The sequence below is a fragment of the Eleginops maclovinus genome, chromosome 14 (genome assembly GCF_036324505.1).
Source record: "Eleginops maclovinus isolate JMC-PN-2008 ecotype Puerto Natales chromosome 14, JC_Emac_rtc_rv5, whole genome shotgun sequence".
Classification (NCBI taxonomy): domain Eukaryota; kingdom Metazoa; phylum Chordata; class Actinopteri; order Perciformes; family Eleginopidae; genus Eleginops; species Eleginops maclovinus.
This window is the reverse complement of record NC_086362.1, coordinates 1,531,344-1,546,900: the sequence shown is the minus strand read 5'-3', so window position 1 is coordinate 1,546,900 and position 15,557 is coordinate 1,531,344. Positions and strand designations below refer to the sequence as shown.

Sequence of the window (15,557 nt, the reverse complement as noted above, 5' to 3'; positions counted from 1 at the left end):
GTCATTTAACCCAGTCACTCAGGAGTGGGAGATCCAAAGCTACAGAAAAACCAAACAAAGAGGATTTTTTTTACATGTTTTCGCGTTTAAAGCTGTTTTCTGATGCACCCGGAGGACATATTGGAGACTTGGAATAACAACTCTTGTGAGTTTCAGTCATATGTTTGTGGTGAAGTTAATTTGACGTGGGTTTTAGTGGAGAACTGTAAGCTGCTAACAGCTAACAGCACTCTTGTACTTGAGGAAAAGTAGAAGTACTCAGATCTTGTACTTGAGTAAATCTGTCTGCTGTGCTGATCTGGTGTTTTCGTGTTCTTCTGTGGTGCCAGGATGGCGACTCCGAGTAAGACCCCCCCCGGAGTCGACCCGAAGCAGCTGGAGAGGACCGGGATGGTCCGAGAGATCGGATCCTAGGCGGTGTGGTCCCTGTCCTCCTGTAAACCTGGTCAGACCTGTGTGTGTGTGTGTGTGTGTGTGTGTGTGTGTGTGTGTGTGTGTGTGTGTGTGTGTCTGTGTGTGTGTCTGTGTGTGTGTGTGTGTGTGTGTGTGTGTGTGTGTGTGTGTGTGGAGATGTTCCATCACAATGGGTTTAATTACTTCTGGACCCCACAAAGCTTCACATACGAGTCATTCACCCCACATTCACGCAGAACAGCACCACTTGCTCTAGGGAAGCTAAAACTCACACACACCCACACACACCATTGGCCATTGGGAGCACCTTCATGATTCAGTAACTTGCCCGAGGATACATCCACATGTTGCATACACGGGCTGGGATCGATCCAGCAACTTACTGGTTCACAGACGACCACACTACCCCTCAGCCACAGTCCCCCTCAGTGTGTGTTTCTCCTCCTCAGGGTTTGGAGTGGATCAGCTGAGAGACGATAACCTGGAGACGTACTGGCAGTCGGACGGCTCTCAGCCTCACCTGGTCAACATCCAGTTCAGGTACCTTGCTATCTGTCAGGGAATGTGCTGTCAGCTCTCAGCTGGGATATCTTAAATTGCATAACATTTTCAATTAAATTTGATTGAAATGTAATGTGTTTTCTTCATACTATTGACCTGTAATTGGTCATCTGTGTGTCCCTACCCTTTAGGGTCATTCTAGGGAAATTAAACAAAATGAATACCTTACAGAGCCTGGGGAATTGGGTAATATTGGGAGATATAAAAATCTAAATTTCCCCAAAATGGCTTCCGGTTTGGAACATGTGGTGATCAGACGTGCGAACGAGTGTCTCCTGATACCTTGAATTTAACTACCTTAAAACTCCTTGTTATACAAACGGAAATCGAGTATATATATTCAGTTAAGTATTTTATTTCATTTGTTACCAAAACCACACGTTTAGAACATGCCAAGCTCTCAGAAAACCAAAGGGGATACAGAGCCGAAGAAATCAACTCTTAGTAGCAAAGTGGCTAACATGGCGACGGCTACAGCTACTAACGAACTCGCTGGGATGCTAACAGCAGAAATGGAGAAGCAGCGTGAAAATCTTAAAGAGGACATGGCTGCACTCATTCACGCCTCTCTGGCGCCTATCCAGTCATCTATAGCTGGTTTTCGAGAAATGGTGGATACACTGGGACACAGAGTTACATCTGTAGAGATCACTGCAGGTGAGAACTTTGAAGCACTATATAAAGTGGAGAAAACCATATCTGAACTACAGGCTGCGAATGCTGCACTAGTAGACCGCGTCGATGACTTGGAGAACCGTTCTCGAAGAGCAAACCTCCGCATAATAAACGTGCCGGAGGGTAGTGAGCCCAACGGCGATATGGTGACTTTCATCTCCACGCTTTTGAAAGACGCGATGGGGACGCAGGTGTTTGCCACACCGCCTGAACTAGACCGAGCCCACCGTGCTTTTATGCGAAGACCCAAAGATGGCCAGCCACCTCGAGCAATCATTGTTGCTTTCCATAAGTATCAAGACCGGGAGAAAGCACTACGCTGGGCTAGGCAGAACGAGATGCTGTATAAGGGACACGCATTGAGGCTATATCCTGATCTGAGTGCCAACCTCTCTAAGAAACGGGCAGCTTACAAGACCGTCAAATCAGCTCTGTATAAGAAAGGGATTCAATTCAGGCTTCTCTACCCTGCGCGCCTAAGAGTGTCTTATGGAGGAGAGACGCTGATGTTCGAGACACCATCGGATGCTGAGACGTTCTACACTCGGAGGATTGAGAGGAAGGCCGACATTTCTGATGTTCCGGAACATGAGGATTAACTGAACACTGAATATCAATGACGCCGGGTAAAGTAGCAGCCACGGCTAACTCAGGCTAACTCAGTGTAGCATAATTCTTGACTAGCAACGTTATCATACATTAACAATGGCCGGCCGTCACAAGACTTTTTAACTTGTTGTTTTAGTACGGCATGTTTAAGTGTTATTTTTATTTCATATGACTGAAAACTGAACCTTGATTTATGGTTGGAGTTTATTGGTTCCATTAATATGAAGGAGACCTCGAAAGCAAAGTTTAGATGATTAAGGTGAATTGTTGGAAGTGTTCAGAAGGGGGAGGAATCCTGCGCGCTGCCAGTTTGGCAGACAAAAGGAGTGTTGGGAATCTGGGGTTAATGACTGGATCTTTTTGTCTTTTCTATATACTGTACATATTTTGGATTGCATTATGTTGTTTTCTGTTGAGGGAGGGAGGCGTGGCATCTACATGGTTATGCACAAAACGAGTCATGTACACTACACTTTTGACTTTATTGTGTGGCTATGACTGACAGTTTACAGGGTGGGGGTGGGGGGTCAACGATCAGTTTCGCATCATGGAACGTTAAAGGGCTCAACAGTCCAGTAAAGAGATCTAAAATATTTACTCACCTTAAGAATTTGAAAGCTGATATTGTATTTCTTCAAGAAACTCACCTACGTAATTCTGACCAACTACGTTTAAAAAAACAATGGGTAGGACAAATCTTTCATTCTGGTTTTAATTCTAAAGCAAGGGGAACAGCAATAATACTACACAAGAAAATTCTGTTCACCTGTTCTGGTGTTGTATCTGACTCACAAGGTCGTTATGTTATTGTCTCTGGACGGCTTTTCCATACCCCTGTTGTACTAGTGAACCTGTACGCTCCTAACTGGGATGATGCAGGGTTTGTGCAACAACTTGTCTGTAAACTACCAGATCTAAATTCTCATTTTTTGATTTTAGGGGGTGACTTTAACTGTGTCATGGACCCAAACTTAGACAGATCCAACCCTAAAGTACAGACCCTATCAAAAATGGCCAGTACATTTTTAGAATTTTTTGGGCATGCAGCATGTGTAGATCCATGGCGCGTTTTGAATCCTCAAAGCAAAACTTTTTCATTTTTTTCTCATGTCCATCATTCATACTCGAGAATTGATTACTTTTTCATTGATCAAAAACTGATGTGCTCCTTAGAGAAGGTTGAATATGGTGCCATCGTAGAATCAGACCACACCCCCGTACTTATGCATCTCTCTTTCAACCACACTAACACTAGTCGTCCTCAATGGCGCTTTAATACTGCATTATTATCAGATGAGACGTTCTGCATTTTAATCTCTATAGCCATCGATAGTTTTTTGAAAACAAACAGAACAGACTCAGTTTCTCCATCATTACTTTGGGAAACACTTAAAGTTGTTGTTAGGGGGGAGATAATAGCATATTCAGCCTTTATGAATGGAGAGAGAAAGAGAAAAAAAAACAGTTAATGGATTCAATATTTGATTTAGACAGGCAATGTGCCGCATCTCCAAGTCCCTTACTCTACAAAGAGAGGATAGATCTTCAGACTCAGTATAATTTACTGTCTACTTCAGAAACAGCAACTTATTATGCGATCACGTGGGATGTTTTATGAACATGGTGAAAAGGCAGGCCGGCTTCTGGCTCACCAACTAAAATCTAAATCTGCATCACAACACATTTCTCAAATTGAAGATACTACAGGAAAGCTGACCACAGACCCTTTAGAAATAAATTCTACCTTTAAAAACTACTATTTTGATTTGTATAATTCAGAATCGTTTAAAGACACAACACTTTTTTTACGTTTTTTTGATAAAATACAAGTTCCCACCCTCTCTGATGACCAAACAAAGCAACTAGACCAACCACTGAGCCATGAAGAGGTTACCTCAGCCATCTCTGCCATGCAAAATCGGAAGGCCCCAGGACCCGATGGGTTCCCAATTGATTTTTACAAGAAGTTTTCTGGTCAGCTAGCCCCCCTGCTGTTAGACATGTTTAACCACTCCATGTCCCAAGGTAAATTGCCAGGATCCCTTACTGAAGCATCAATTACACTTTTGCTGAAACCCGGTAGAGATGCATGTAAATGTGGTTCATACAGACCAGTGTCGCTGTTAAATTCTGATGTTAAAATACTCTCTAAAATGTTAGCTATGCGATTGGAGGCACCCTTGCCACACCTGATTTCAACAGACCAGACGGGCTTTATTAGAGGGCGGTATTTGTTTTCTAATGTGCGACGTCTTTTAAATGTACTATACAGCCCTTCACCTGACATCGTACCAGAAGTTTTGGTTTCCTTAGATGCTGAAAAGGCATTCGACCGCGTGGAATGGGATTATCTTTTTTTTACTTTGAAGCAATTTGGTTTTGGTAAAACGTTTAGCCAGTGGATCCAACTTCTTTATTTCTCCCCACAGGCATCAGTGGTCACAAACCAGCTGCGCTCACAAAGCTTTACTTTATCTAGAGGTACTAGACAAGGTTGCCCACTTAGTCCACTTTTATTTACAATAGCAATAGAACCACTATCCCTTGCTTTAAAATCTGCACCCTCAATAAAGGGTATTCCCAGATGGGGAGTGGACAATAAGCTATCCCTTTATGCAGATGACATGCTGCTTTTCATCTCAGACCCACTATCAAGTATCATTGACATACTTTCACTGCTACACACTTTTGGACAGATTTCTGGCTACAAACTTAATTTATCAAAGAGCGAATGCTTACCTGTAAATAAATCAGCGAGGGAAATCCCAAATCAGGCACTACCATTTCATATATCAAGGTCAGGTTTTAAATATTTAGGCATTAAAATAACTCCTGCCTTCAAAGATCTTTTTGATGAGAACTTTGCCCCCCTTATTGTTAAACTTAAATCAGACCTACAAAGGTGGGATATCTTACATTTGACCTTAGCTGGCAGAGTGAATTGTGTCAAAATGAATGTATTACCAAGGTTTCTGTTTCTGTTTCAATGTCTCCCTATTTTCTTATCAAAATCCTTTTTCCATCAGATAGATAAATTAATCTCAAAGTTCATATGGAATGGTAAAATTCCTAGGATAGGTAAAGACTTACTCCAGCGACCAAGAGCAGTGGGTGGGTTGGCCCTCCCTAATTTTAGGAACTATTATTGGGCAGCAAACATCCACAAAATAACATATTGGGTGCAATCTCCAGATACAGATTGGTGCGAGTTGGAGTGCAGGTCATGCATGTCGACCTCTCTACATGCTCTGGCTTCATCTAGCCTTCCTATCAAGATTTTGCAGTTTACACATAACCCCGTGGTCATCTCTACCCTTAGAATATGGACTTTAGAAGGCATACTAACACAAGGGGAACACTTTTGATTCAGAGCCCGCTGTGTAATAATCATACATTTCTACCAGCCAAATTAGACCAGGCCTTTGCAGGATGGCATAGGAAAGGGATCAAAAGATTTAGTGATCTTTATGAGAATGGGATATTTTCTAGTTTCAATGATTTGATTTCCAAGTATGACCTTCAACAAACTGATTTATCTCGTTACTTTCAAGCTCGCCAATTTGCTAAAAGCCATAGCTCAAACTTCCCGGCTCTCCCGACAAAGTCCCTAGTGGACTCACTTTTGCAAGTTCCTTCCTGGTTGAAAGGTTTTACAGCGCATTCTTATTCATTGATTATGTTACTTGATCATGTTAAGATAGGCAAGATCAAAAATGCATGGGAAAAGGAACTTGGAACTGAGATTTCAGAAGAGGTTTGGACTAAAGCTCTAACAAGAGTGAACAACAGCACTTCCTGTGCAAGACTGGGTTTAATCCAATTCAAGGTTGTACATCGAATACACTGGTGTAGAGCTAAGATATCCTCTTTCTATCCTAATGTAGATAGCAAATGTGTAAGATGTCATGTTAATGTAGCTGACTTGACACATATGTTTTGGTCATGCAATACATTAGTAGGATACTGGTCAACTATATTTGATGTACTATCTGAAGTTCTAGAGACGACTTTAGAACCATGCCCTATGATTGCCATATTTGGTGTACCTGACGTAGAAACAAACTTGACACGAAAACAACTCAACATCATAGCATTTGTATCTTTATTGGCACGTAGGCAAATTTTACTGCTTTGGAAATCAAGCGCTCCACCCACTGCAGCACAGTGGCTTAAAGATGTAATGATGTTTTTACACCTGGAGAAGATCAAATTCACAATAAGAGGTTCTAACAAATTCCTCTCAGTGTGGGGATCACTAATGTCATATTTTAGTAACCTCCAAGCCTTACCGATGTAGTGAGTGGACATTTTAGCTGAATCTAGAGTAATTACTTCCCCACCTCTATATTCAAGCTACACTGTAAACACCTGACTATATTAATCACAAGGGTTGTCATGATATAGCTTTGAAAGCGTGCCATCCTTCACAGAAATCATATTTGTATATTTATGTTTCAATTTCAAGTCTGTTTTTTCATTCTAACTATCTGTAAAACTTCTATATACATATATATATTTTTATTTTTATTTTTATTATTTGGTCCAGTCAGGGTGGGATGGGATGGGATGGGAGGGGGGGATTCTTGTGTGTAAAAAAAAACCAAAAGCTCATGTAACTGTACTGATGTGTCTCTGTTTATAACCTATATTTTTCAATAAAAAGAAGTAAAAAAAAATAATAAAAATAATTTCCCCAAAATATTACAAACAAAACCCCCAAATTTAAAACACGTTTCTTTTCTTTTTTACAAGAAAAAGTGGATTTTATTCTGGGATTATAAAGTCACACATCCATGAACATTGTCTTGGAAACCACATTGCTTCACTATTTCCTCACGAGAAAAATCACAGAATTTCGTTTTTTTATCTAAAAGAATATGTCCCATAAATCCCCCAATTTAATACAGGAAATTCAGAGTGTCTCTTAGAATACTTGCCCCCCCCAATCCACTGTGCTATTATCTGTTTTTGTTGTTCAGGAGGAGAACGACGGTGAAGCTGCTGTGTATCTATGCAGATTATAAATCAGACGAGAGCTACACCCCCAGTAAGATCTCCGTCAGAGTGGGAAACAACTTCCACAACCTGCAGGAGATCCGGGTAACAACTCTTAACAGCCATAGTATTACATCATCAGTAATGAATAATCAGTGTCTGACCCCCCCCCCCCCCCCCCTGCCCCTCCTCTCTGCAGCAGTTAGAGATGGTGGAGCCCAGCGGCTGGATCCACATCACGCTGATGAACCAGGTGAGAAACAATTCATTAAAACATACATTTACTCTGGTGCAGTATTACAATAAATCTAAGACAATTATTAGATGAAATTAAGTTCCAAAACCTTTATTAAATCCAGTGCAATAATTAGATAAATTAAATAATTAAATGAAATGAAACACTTGATTAAATAAATTGCAATTATTTCATTTATTCTTCTGGAATAATTTAATTTGAAATATATATTTTTAATAAAATAAATGTAATAGATTTAATTAAATCCTGTGCAGTAATTAGGATGTATGTCAGACAGACGGACGGACGGACGGACGGACGGACGGACGGAAGGAAGGAAGGAAGGAAGGAAGGAAGACCACTGAGCTATATTACTGCAACCTGTTGGTGATGCATTCATGTGGAGTTACTGGATCACATGACCAGGACCAAACTCAAAAAGACAACCAAGGACCAAGAATATTTATCTGTTTTGTTTTTGCATTGTATTTGTTCATTTTTAATTTAAAAAATCTGAATTTTACATAAACAAGTTTTTAATCCCAACATGAATTTCAATTACATTTTCCTCAATTTATTTTTGTAGTTTTAGTAAAACATTATTATATTATTACTTTATTTTCTAACCATTTTATAGTATTTATTTTTTCTTATTTTAATTATTGAAATTTTCTAAATATACTTTTTTATTTTAGTATTTTAATAATTTGACACTTGAATCTGTTTTTATTTTATTGTATTATTCTTATATTCATTTTATTTATTGTCTCAGTTTTTTTCACTTCCTTCGGAGGTGTGGGGGGCGTCCCTTTAAGGCTGGCCAGCCCGGTAGCCCCTCATCACTGACAGGGGCGGTCCATCTGAGGTGCAAAAAACACACGATATTGCGCAATAAAATGAGTTGCAATCCATAGGCGAGTGCAATTGACAAAAAGGGGAGACATGAGGCAAACGGTTCTGGGAAAAAAGTCAGAATTCCGAGTTTGAAGTCAAAACATTTCACACCCAAAATGTGTCATTAAAAATATGTTTATTTATTTCCTGAATACTAATTATTTTAGCAGAATATTTCATACAAAAATGTGAATTTGTCAAATGTGTCATCCCATAAGTAACGTAGTTGCCTGTAGAAAGATCGGAACATCATCCAGGAGAAAGATGTCACAACTGACAACAACCTCTTAGAGTAGTTCTTCACTGGGTTGGTACAGGTCTCCTGGTGGATTTTGGCCCATTCTTCTATTCCTAATTGTTCCAGCTGGTCTAAATTGCATTGTTTCCGAGCATGGACATTCACTTCGAGCAACCGCCACAGATTCTCAATAGGACTGAGGTCTGGGCTCTGTGCGGTCCACTCCAGGACCTTGGTTTTGGTAACCTTCAGGAACTGTTGGATTAATTTCGATGTATGCTTTGGGTCATTGTCTTGTTGGAAGACCCAGCGACGTTCTAAGGGTAATATTTTTGACCACCCCATTTTCACTATATTTGATATAAAGCAAGCCTAAAAATGTGTTTTATATTCCAAAATGTACCAAAAGCTACTAAATAGCACTGGTGAATGTTTGATGATATCAAGTTTTATCAATGCGGCAAACAATGGGAAGAATGTTAGGAAAATGTTCCATAATTCCTGGGGGCTAATAATTTGGGCCTCAACTGTACATAGACGGACCCTCATGTCTTTGTTCTCTTCATTGACGGATTTCCACCACACAAAGTAAAATGTTGTAGAGTGGGAAGAAACCTGAGCACCTGGAGTAAGCCCGTTTTAAATGATTCTAAGTTTAAGAGACGAAAAGAAATCTTAAGTTTAAGAGACGAAAAGAAAGCTAAGTTGCGAGGACTTGGACTACACGCAAGATAGAGAGGTTTTTTGTAGAATAACCAAATAAGGAGGGTATAAAGTGGGAGGAAACCTGAGCACCTGGAGTAAGCCCGTTCAAAGATGAAGGAAAGAAATGAAAGTTAGATTGCGTGCGAGGACTTGGACTACACGAAAGATAGAGAGGTTTTTTGTAGAATAACCAAATAAGGAGGTTATAAAGTGGGAGAAACCTGAGCACCTGGAGTAAGCCCGTTCAAAGATGAAGGAAAGAAATGAAAGGTGATGAAATTGCAGTAAGAAGTTTAGCTTTGGCTACGAGAGTCCTTCTTCTCCTGCAGTGATTGAAGACAGGTGCTTCTCTGCTGACTCAAGTCCTTGTTCTGGTCCGTTGCGGCTTTGAGTTCGTCTGGCAACGTGATTTCGGTTTGGATTTGTTCACAAAGCTCGTTAATATGCCGTTGCAGTTTGTGGTTTTCCAACCGGATGGTGTCGATTTGTTCCTGCAGAGGTTGTATTTTGTTGTGCTCCAGCTTCAGGTCGCTCAGTTCTTTCTCCATCGAGTTGCCCAGTTTGGTCAGAGCTTTCTTTTCTTTCTCCAATGTTTTCGTTTCGGCCTTCAGGACACTCAGGATTTTGAGTCTGTCTTTGAAGGCCTGGATTTCCAGCTTTTGTCCGTCGTGCTGTAGCTCTATGTCGTCCACCTCTGCTTTCAGCTTGTTGTGCATGTCCTCCCAGTGCTCCTCCTTAAGAAGCTTTCCATGGATGTTGGCATGGATTCTACTCCGAGTTTCATGTCTTTTATCAAGTTCGCCCTTGTAACCTTCCAGTCTCCAGATTTTGTTCTTGAACTCTGTTTGCACCTTGAGCTCTTTGTTGGCGCGATCGTTTTTCTCCTTCAGGTTGTGGTTCTCTATCTTCAAGTCCTGAAGTTTGGTCCTCAGACTCTCCAGTCTTTCTTGCAGGGCCTCAGTTTCACAGCTATTGACTTCAACTGCTGGTTTTGCCGCATTGTACTCTCCACGCAGGGCTTCTTCCTTCTCAATCTCTCTCTCAATCTCCTGCATCTCGTGTTGCAAAGCATCGTTTTGACTAACGACGTCTTCCTCTGAAATCTCTCTCTGCAGGGCGACGTTCTCTCGAGTCAGGTCTTCTTCGGATGCTTTCACCGCGCAAATCCTTGCCTGACTAGTATTCTCATTCTTTACTGCTTCACGAGACTCATTTAACTCAACTTTCATCTGCTTGTAATCTGGATCTGCAGCTAGGAGCTCTGTCTGCAGGGCTTCATTCTCGCAGGTTCTGTTTTGTTTGAGCTCTTTTAGTGCAGCGTACTTTTCCTGCATGAACGTTTTACTCTTCAGCTCTAGAGTTTTCTCGTCAATCTCAGTCTGCAAATCCCTATTCGCTCTAATGAGTTCTTCAGTGTCGACTTTAAAGATCTCGTAAACTTCATCTGTAATCCCGAGAAGCCGGAGCCTCTCTTTTCGCTGCTCTAATTCTTCCTTCTTGGCCTCATTGTCCTGCATGATTTGCTTTTTCAGCTTTATCTTATTGTCGATTTGAAACTCTGTGGGATCCTGAGCGATGACGCTTTTTAGCTTGGCAATTTCTTTGCTGTGCTCATCTTGCTTTGTTTCCAAAGCTCGACACTCTGTGACCACTCCTTCGTAGGTGACCTGCTTTTGCAGTGCTTCCTGATACAGTGGTTCCAGATATTCACGCTCTAACTCCAATGCCATCATTTCTGCTCTCAGTTCTGGGAGCTGGTTACTCATCTCTTGGTGCTTATTGTTTTTGTCTTTGATCTCCAATACTTGGTCTTTAAGGTCATAATATGATTTACGTGCAGCCATTTCCTGATCCCTAACTGATAGAAACTCTGTCTGCAAATCTCCCATATTGTTAAAGTGCGTATTGAGGATCGCGAGTCTCAAACTGGCACTTTGTATCTGCTGGTAAGCAAGGTCTAAGGTTTTATTCAGGTCAGTAATGTCCTTGGATATTTCCTTATGTTTATCATCTGCACTCATTTCAGACCCTGGCCTGACTCTCTCTTGCCTCTTTCTTCTCCGCCTTATTAGAAACATACTGAAGAGTAATGAAGTGATTAAAATACGACTGTGGAATAATCTCTGCACGATACTGTCAACCTCTGTAAACAATATGTGTGTTCACTGCAAGCTGTGTGTTCATATGTGCTGGATCAAAGCACCTTGTGTTCATATGTGCTGGATCAAAGCACCTTTACCACTACAGGTGTGACGTCATCGCATTCCACACGGCTTTCAAGTCAATTCGATGACGTCATAGGATTCGAAAACGCTGCACGCATGAAGTCTAAATGGAATGGAGCCGTTGCCATGGAAACCGAGGTGTAAACCTGATGTGACGTGAGGTCACAGCTCTTAAGACTAAACTAAACAAAGTCCTGTTTGTGCTGTTATTTTCACCACAAACAACAAACGCTTATAATTCATAGAGACAGCAACGGCATGACGCAAACACTATGCGACAAAAACGCACGGTCGGTGACGTCATTTAACCCAGTCACTCAGGAGTGGGAGATCCAAAGCTACAGAAAAACCAAACAAAGAGGATTTTTTTTACATGTTTTCGCGTTTAAAGCTGTTTTCTGATGCACCCGGAGGACATATTGGAGACTTGGAATAACAACTCTTGTGAGTTTCAGTCATATGTTTGTGGTGAAGTTAATTTGACGTGGGTTTTAGTGGAGAACTGTAAGCTGCTAACAGCTAACAGCACTCTTGTACTTGAGGAAAAGTAGAAGTACTCAGATCTTGTACTTGAGTAAATCTGTCTGCTGTGCTGATCTGGTGTTTTCGTGTTCTTCTGTGGTGCCAGGATGGCGACTCCGAGTAAGACCCCCCCCGGAGTCGACCCGAAGCAGCTGGAGAGGACCGGGATGGTCCGAGAGATCGGATCCCAGGCGGTGTGGTCCCTGTCCTCCTGTAAACCTGGTCAGACCTGTGTGTGTGTGTGTGTGTGTGTGTGTGTGTGTGTGTGTGTGTGTGTGTGTGTGTGTGTGTGTGTGTGTGTGTGTGTGTGTGTGTGTGTGTGTGTGTGTGTGTGTGTGTGTGTGTGTGTGTGTGTGTGTGTGTGTGTGTGTGTGTGTGTGTGTGTGTGTGTGTGTGTGTGTGTGTGTGGAGATGTTCCATCACAATGGGTTTAATTACTTCTGGACCCCACAAAGCTTCACATACGAGTCATTCACCCCACATTCACGCAGAACAGCACCACTTGCTCTAGGGAAGCTAAAACTCACACACACCATTGGCCATTGGGAGCACCTTCATGATTCAGTAACTTGCCCGAGGATACATCCACATGTTGCCTACACGGGCTGGGATCGATCCAGCAACTTACTGGTTCACAGACGACCACACTACCCCTCAGCCACAGTCCCCCTCAGTGTGTGTTTCTCCTCCTCAGGGTTTGGAGTGGATCAGCTGAGAGACGATAACCTGGAGACGTACTGGCAGTCGGACGGCTCTCAGCCTCACCTGGTCAACATCCAGTTCAGGTACCTTGCTATCTGTCAGGGAATGTGCTGTCAGCTCTCAGCTGGGATATCTTAAATTGCATAACATTTTCAATTAAATTTGATTGAAATGTAATGTGTTTTCTTCATACTATTGACCTGTAATTGGTCATCAGTGTGTCCCTACCCTTTAGGGTCATTCTAGGGAAATTAAACAAAATGAATACCTTACAGAGCCCGGGGAATTGGGTAATATTGGGAGATATAAAAATCTAAATTTCCCCAAAATATTACAAACAAAACCCCCAACTTTAAAACACGTTTCTTTTCTTTTTTACAAGAAAAAGTGGATTTTATTCTGGGATTATAAAGTCACACATCCATGAACATTGTCTTGGAAACCACATTGCTTCACTATTTCCTCACGAGAAAAATCACAGAATTTCGTTTTTTTATCTAAAAGAATATGTCCCATAAATCCCCCAATTTAATACAGGAAATTCAGAGTGTCTCTTAGAATACTTGCCCCCCCCCTAATCCACTGTGCTATTATCTGTTTTTGTTGTTCAGGAGGAGAACGACGGTGAAGCTGCTGTGTATCTATGCAGATTATAAATCAGACGAGAGCTACACCCCCAGTAAGATCTCCGTCAGAGTGGGAAACAACTTCCACAACCTGCAGGAGATCCGGGTAACAACTCTTAACAGCCATAGTATTACATCATCAGTAATGAATAATCAGTGTCTGACCCCCCCCCCCCCCCTCTGCCCCTCCTCTCTGCAGCAGTTAGAGATGGTGGAGCCCAGCGGCTGGATCCACATCACGCTGATGAACCAGGTGAGAAACAATTCATTAAAACATACATTTACTCTGGTGCAGTATTACAATAAATCTAAGACAATTATTAGATGAAAGTAAGTTCCAAAACCTTTATTAAATCCAGTGCAATAATTAGATTAATTAAATAATTAAATAAAATGAAACACTTGATTAAATAAATTGCAATTATTTCATTTATTCTTCTGGAATAATTTAATTTGAAATATATATTTTTAATAAAATAAATGTAATAGATTTAATTAAATCCTGTGCAGTAATTGCAACCTGTTGGTTATGCATTCATGTGGAGTTACTGGATCACATGACCAGGACCAAACTCAAAAAGACAACCAAGGACCAAGAATATTTATCTGTGTTGTTTTTGCATTGTATTTGTTCATTTTTAATTTAAAAATCTGACTGAATTTTACATAAACAAGTTTTTAATTCCAACATGAATTTCAATTACATTTTCCTCAATTTATTTTTGTAGTTTTAGTAAAACATTATTATATTATTACTTTATTTTCTAACCATTTAATTCCAAACAATTCTGAAAAAATATTAGTAGTATTTATTTTTTCTTATTTTAATTATTAAAATTTTCTAAATCTACTTTTTTATTTTAGTATTTTAATAATTTTTGACACTTTAATCTGTTTTTATTTTATTGTATTATTCTTATATTCATTTTATTTATTGTCTCAGTTTTTTTCACTTCCTTCGGAGGTGTGGGGGGCGTCCCTTTAAGGCTGGCCAGCCCGGTAGCCCCTCATCACTGACAGGGGCGGTCCATCTGAGGTGCAAAAAACACACGATATTGCGCAATAAAATGAGTTGCAATCCATAGGCGAGTGCAATTGACAAAAAGGGGAGACATGAGGCAAACGGTTCTGGGAAAAAAGTCAGAATTCCGAGTTTGAAGTCAAAACATTTCACACCCAAAATGTGTCATTAAAAATATGTTTATTTATTTCCTGAATACTAATTATTTTAGCAGAATATTTCATACAAAAATGACAGGAAGTTGTAACGAACATATTTGTTTGTATTTATTTCTTTTAGCGTACGAACGATCCGATCAGCACCTTCATGATCCAGATCGCGGTGCTGGCAAACCATCAGAACGGCAGAGACACACACATGAGACAGATCAAGGTCTACACCCCCGTCGAGGAGAGCTCCATCGGGAAGTTCCCACGATGCACCACGGTCGACTTCATGATGTACCGCACCATCCGATGACTGAAACCTGCAGGATTCTTTTTGCTGAAATATGGAGGGTTTTTGCACTGTGTCATTAAAGGTGGACTTTAAAATACAGAAGAGGATCTTGAAGATTTTCAGAAAAAACGACATCATTTTATGTCATTTTCTGAAGGTTTTGTGACCCCCCTCCCCACAAAGACCGGATCCGTCTGCATCGGTTCAGTTTGAGTCGTATTCCTGCAGAAATGTCAGAAAATGCCATTTCAGACTCAAAAATATCAATATTTTTCTGGTTTTCTCCATTTTATATTATATTAAAGTGACATGAGACATCCACACTGCCTGTGGAGTGAGCCAGTTATGAAGTCAACATGTTTTTTTTACTCAAAACCCAAACAGCCGTGCCTACAGACTGTCTCCTGAATAATTTTTGTTTGTGGACGTTGAATAAAATGTGTTTTTATAACAACATGGCTACCACAGGCTGAATGTGTATAATTAATACAAAGAGGGAAAATGACAAGATGATGATGAAATGTCAAATTCTAACCAAAGCTATACATAAAATATCATAAATAAGGATAAAAACCACATTAAACTCCTCATATTTGATAAGCTGCAACCTTAAATCATCGAAATAATCAATTTATTGTTTGTAATAAATCCTTTTAAAACATTAATTTGTACTTAACGACACTTTACATAAACGGTG

The 15,557-nt window shown here is 40.5% G+C and overlaps 2 protein-coding genes across 3 annotated transcripts; both read left to right on the top strand.

Moving 5' to 3' along the window:
• Positions 1–330: 330 nt before the first annotated feature.
• On the top strand, positions 331–8,527 carry LOC134876226 (anaphase-promoting complex subunit 10-like). The gene is given in 5 exon segments (XM_063901174.1): positions 331–445; positions 864–954; positions 7,239–7,359; positions 7,454–7,507; positions 7,765–8,527. Coding segments are annotated over 5 exon segments (384 nt in total). The 3' UTR covers positions 7,768–8,527.
• A 794-nt stretch (positions 8,528–9,321) lies between these two features.
• LOC134876223 (anaphase-promoting complex subunit 10-like) lies at positions 9,322–15,325 on the top strand. Of its 2 annotated transcripts, XM_063901168.1 has the most exons (6): positions 10,520–11,995; positions 12,180–12,295; positions 12,768–12,858; positions 13,387–13,507; positions 13,601–13,654; positions 14,702–15,325. In XM_063901168.1, the coding sequence occupies exons 2-6, from the start codon at positions 12,181–12,183 to the stop codon at positions 14,879–14,881; spliced, it is 561 nt and encodes a 186-aa protein (XP_063757238.1). In that variant the 5' UTR covers positions 10,520–11,995; position 12,180; the 3' UTR covers positions 14,882–15,325. The 2 variants fall into 2 exon arrangements, with proteins under 2 accessions (XP_063757237.1, XP_063757238.1); XM_063901167.1 differs by having other exon boundaries at positions 9,322–11,995; positions 13,387–13,654.
• Positions 15,326–15,557: the final 232 nt, after the last annotated feature.

Bases quoted from the DNA above. Each gene is read 5' to 3' on its own strand.
- LOC134876223 (XM_063901167.1), top strand. From the start codon at position 12,181: ATGGCGACTCCGAGTAAGACCCCCCCCGGAGTCGACCCGAAGCAGCTG. The intron at 12,296-12,767 runs GTCAGACCTGTG...TCTCCTCCTCAG, and splicing joins CCTGTCCTCCTGTAAACCTG to GGTTTGGAGTGGATCAGCTG. The intron at 12,859-13,386 runs GTACCTTGCTAT...TTTGTTGTTCAG, and splicing joins CTGGTCAACATCCAGTTCAG to GAGGAGAACGACGGTGAAGC.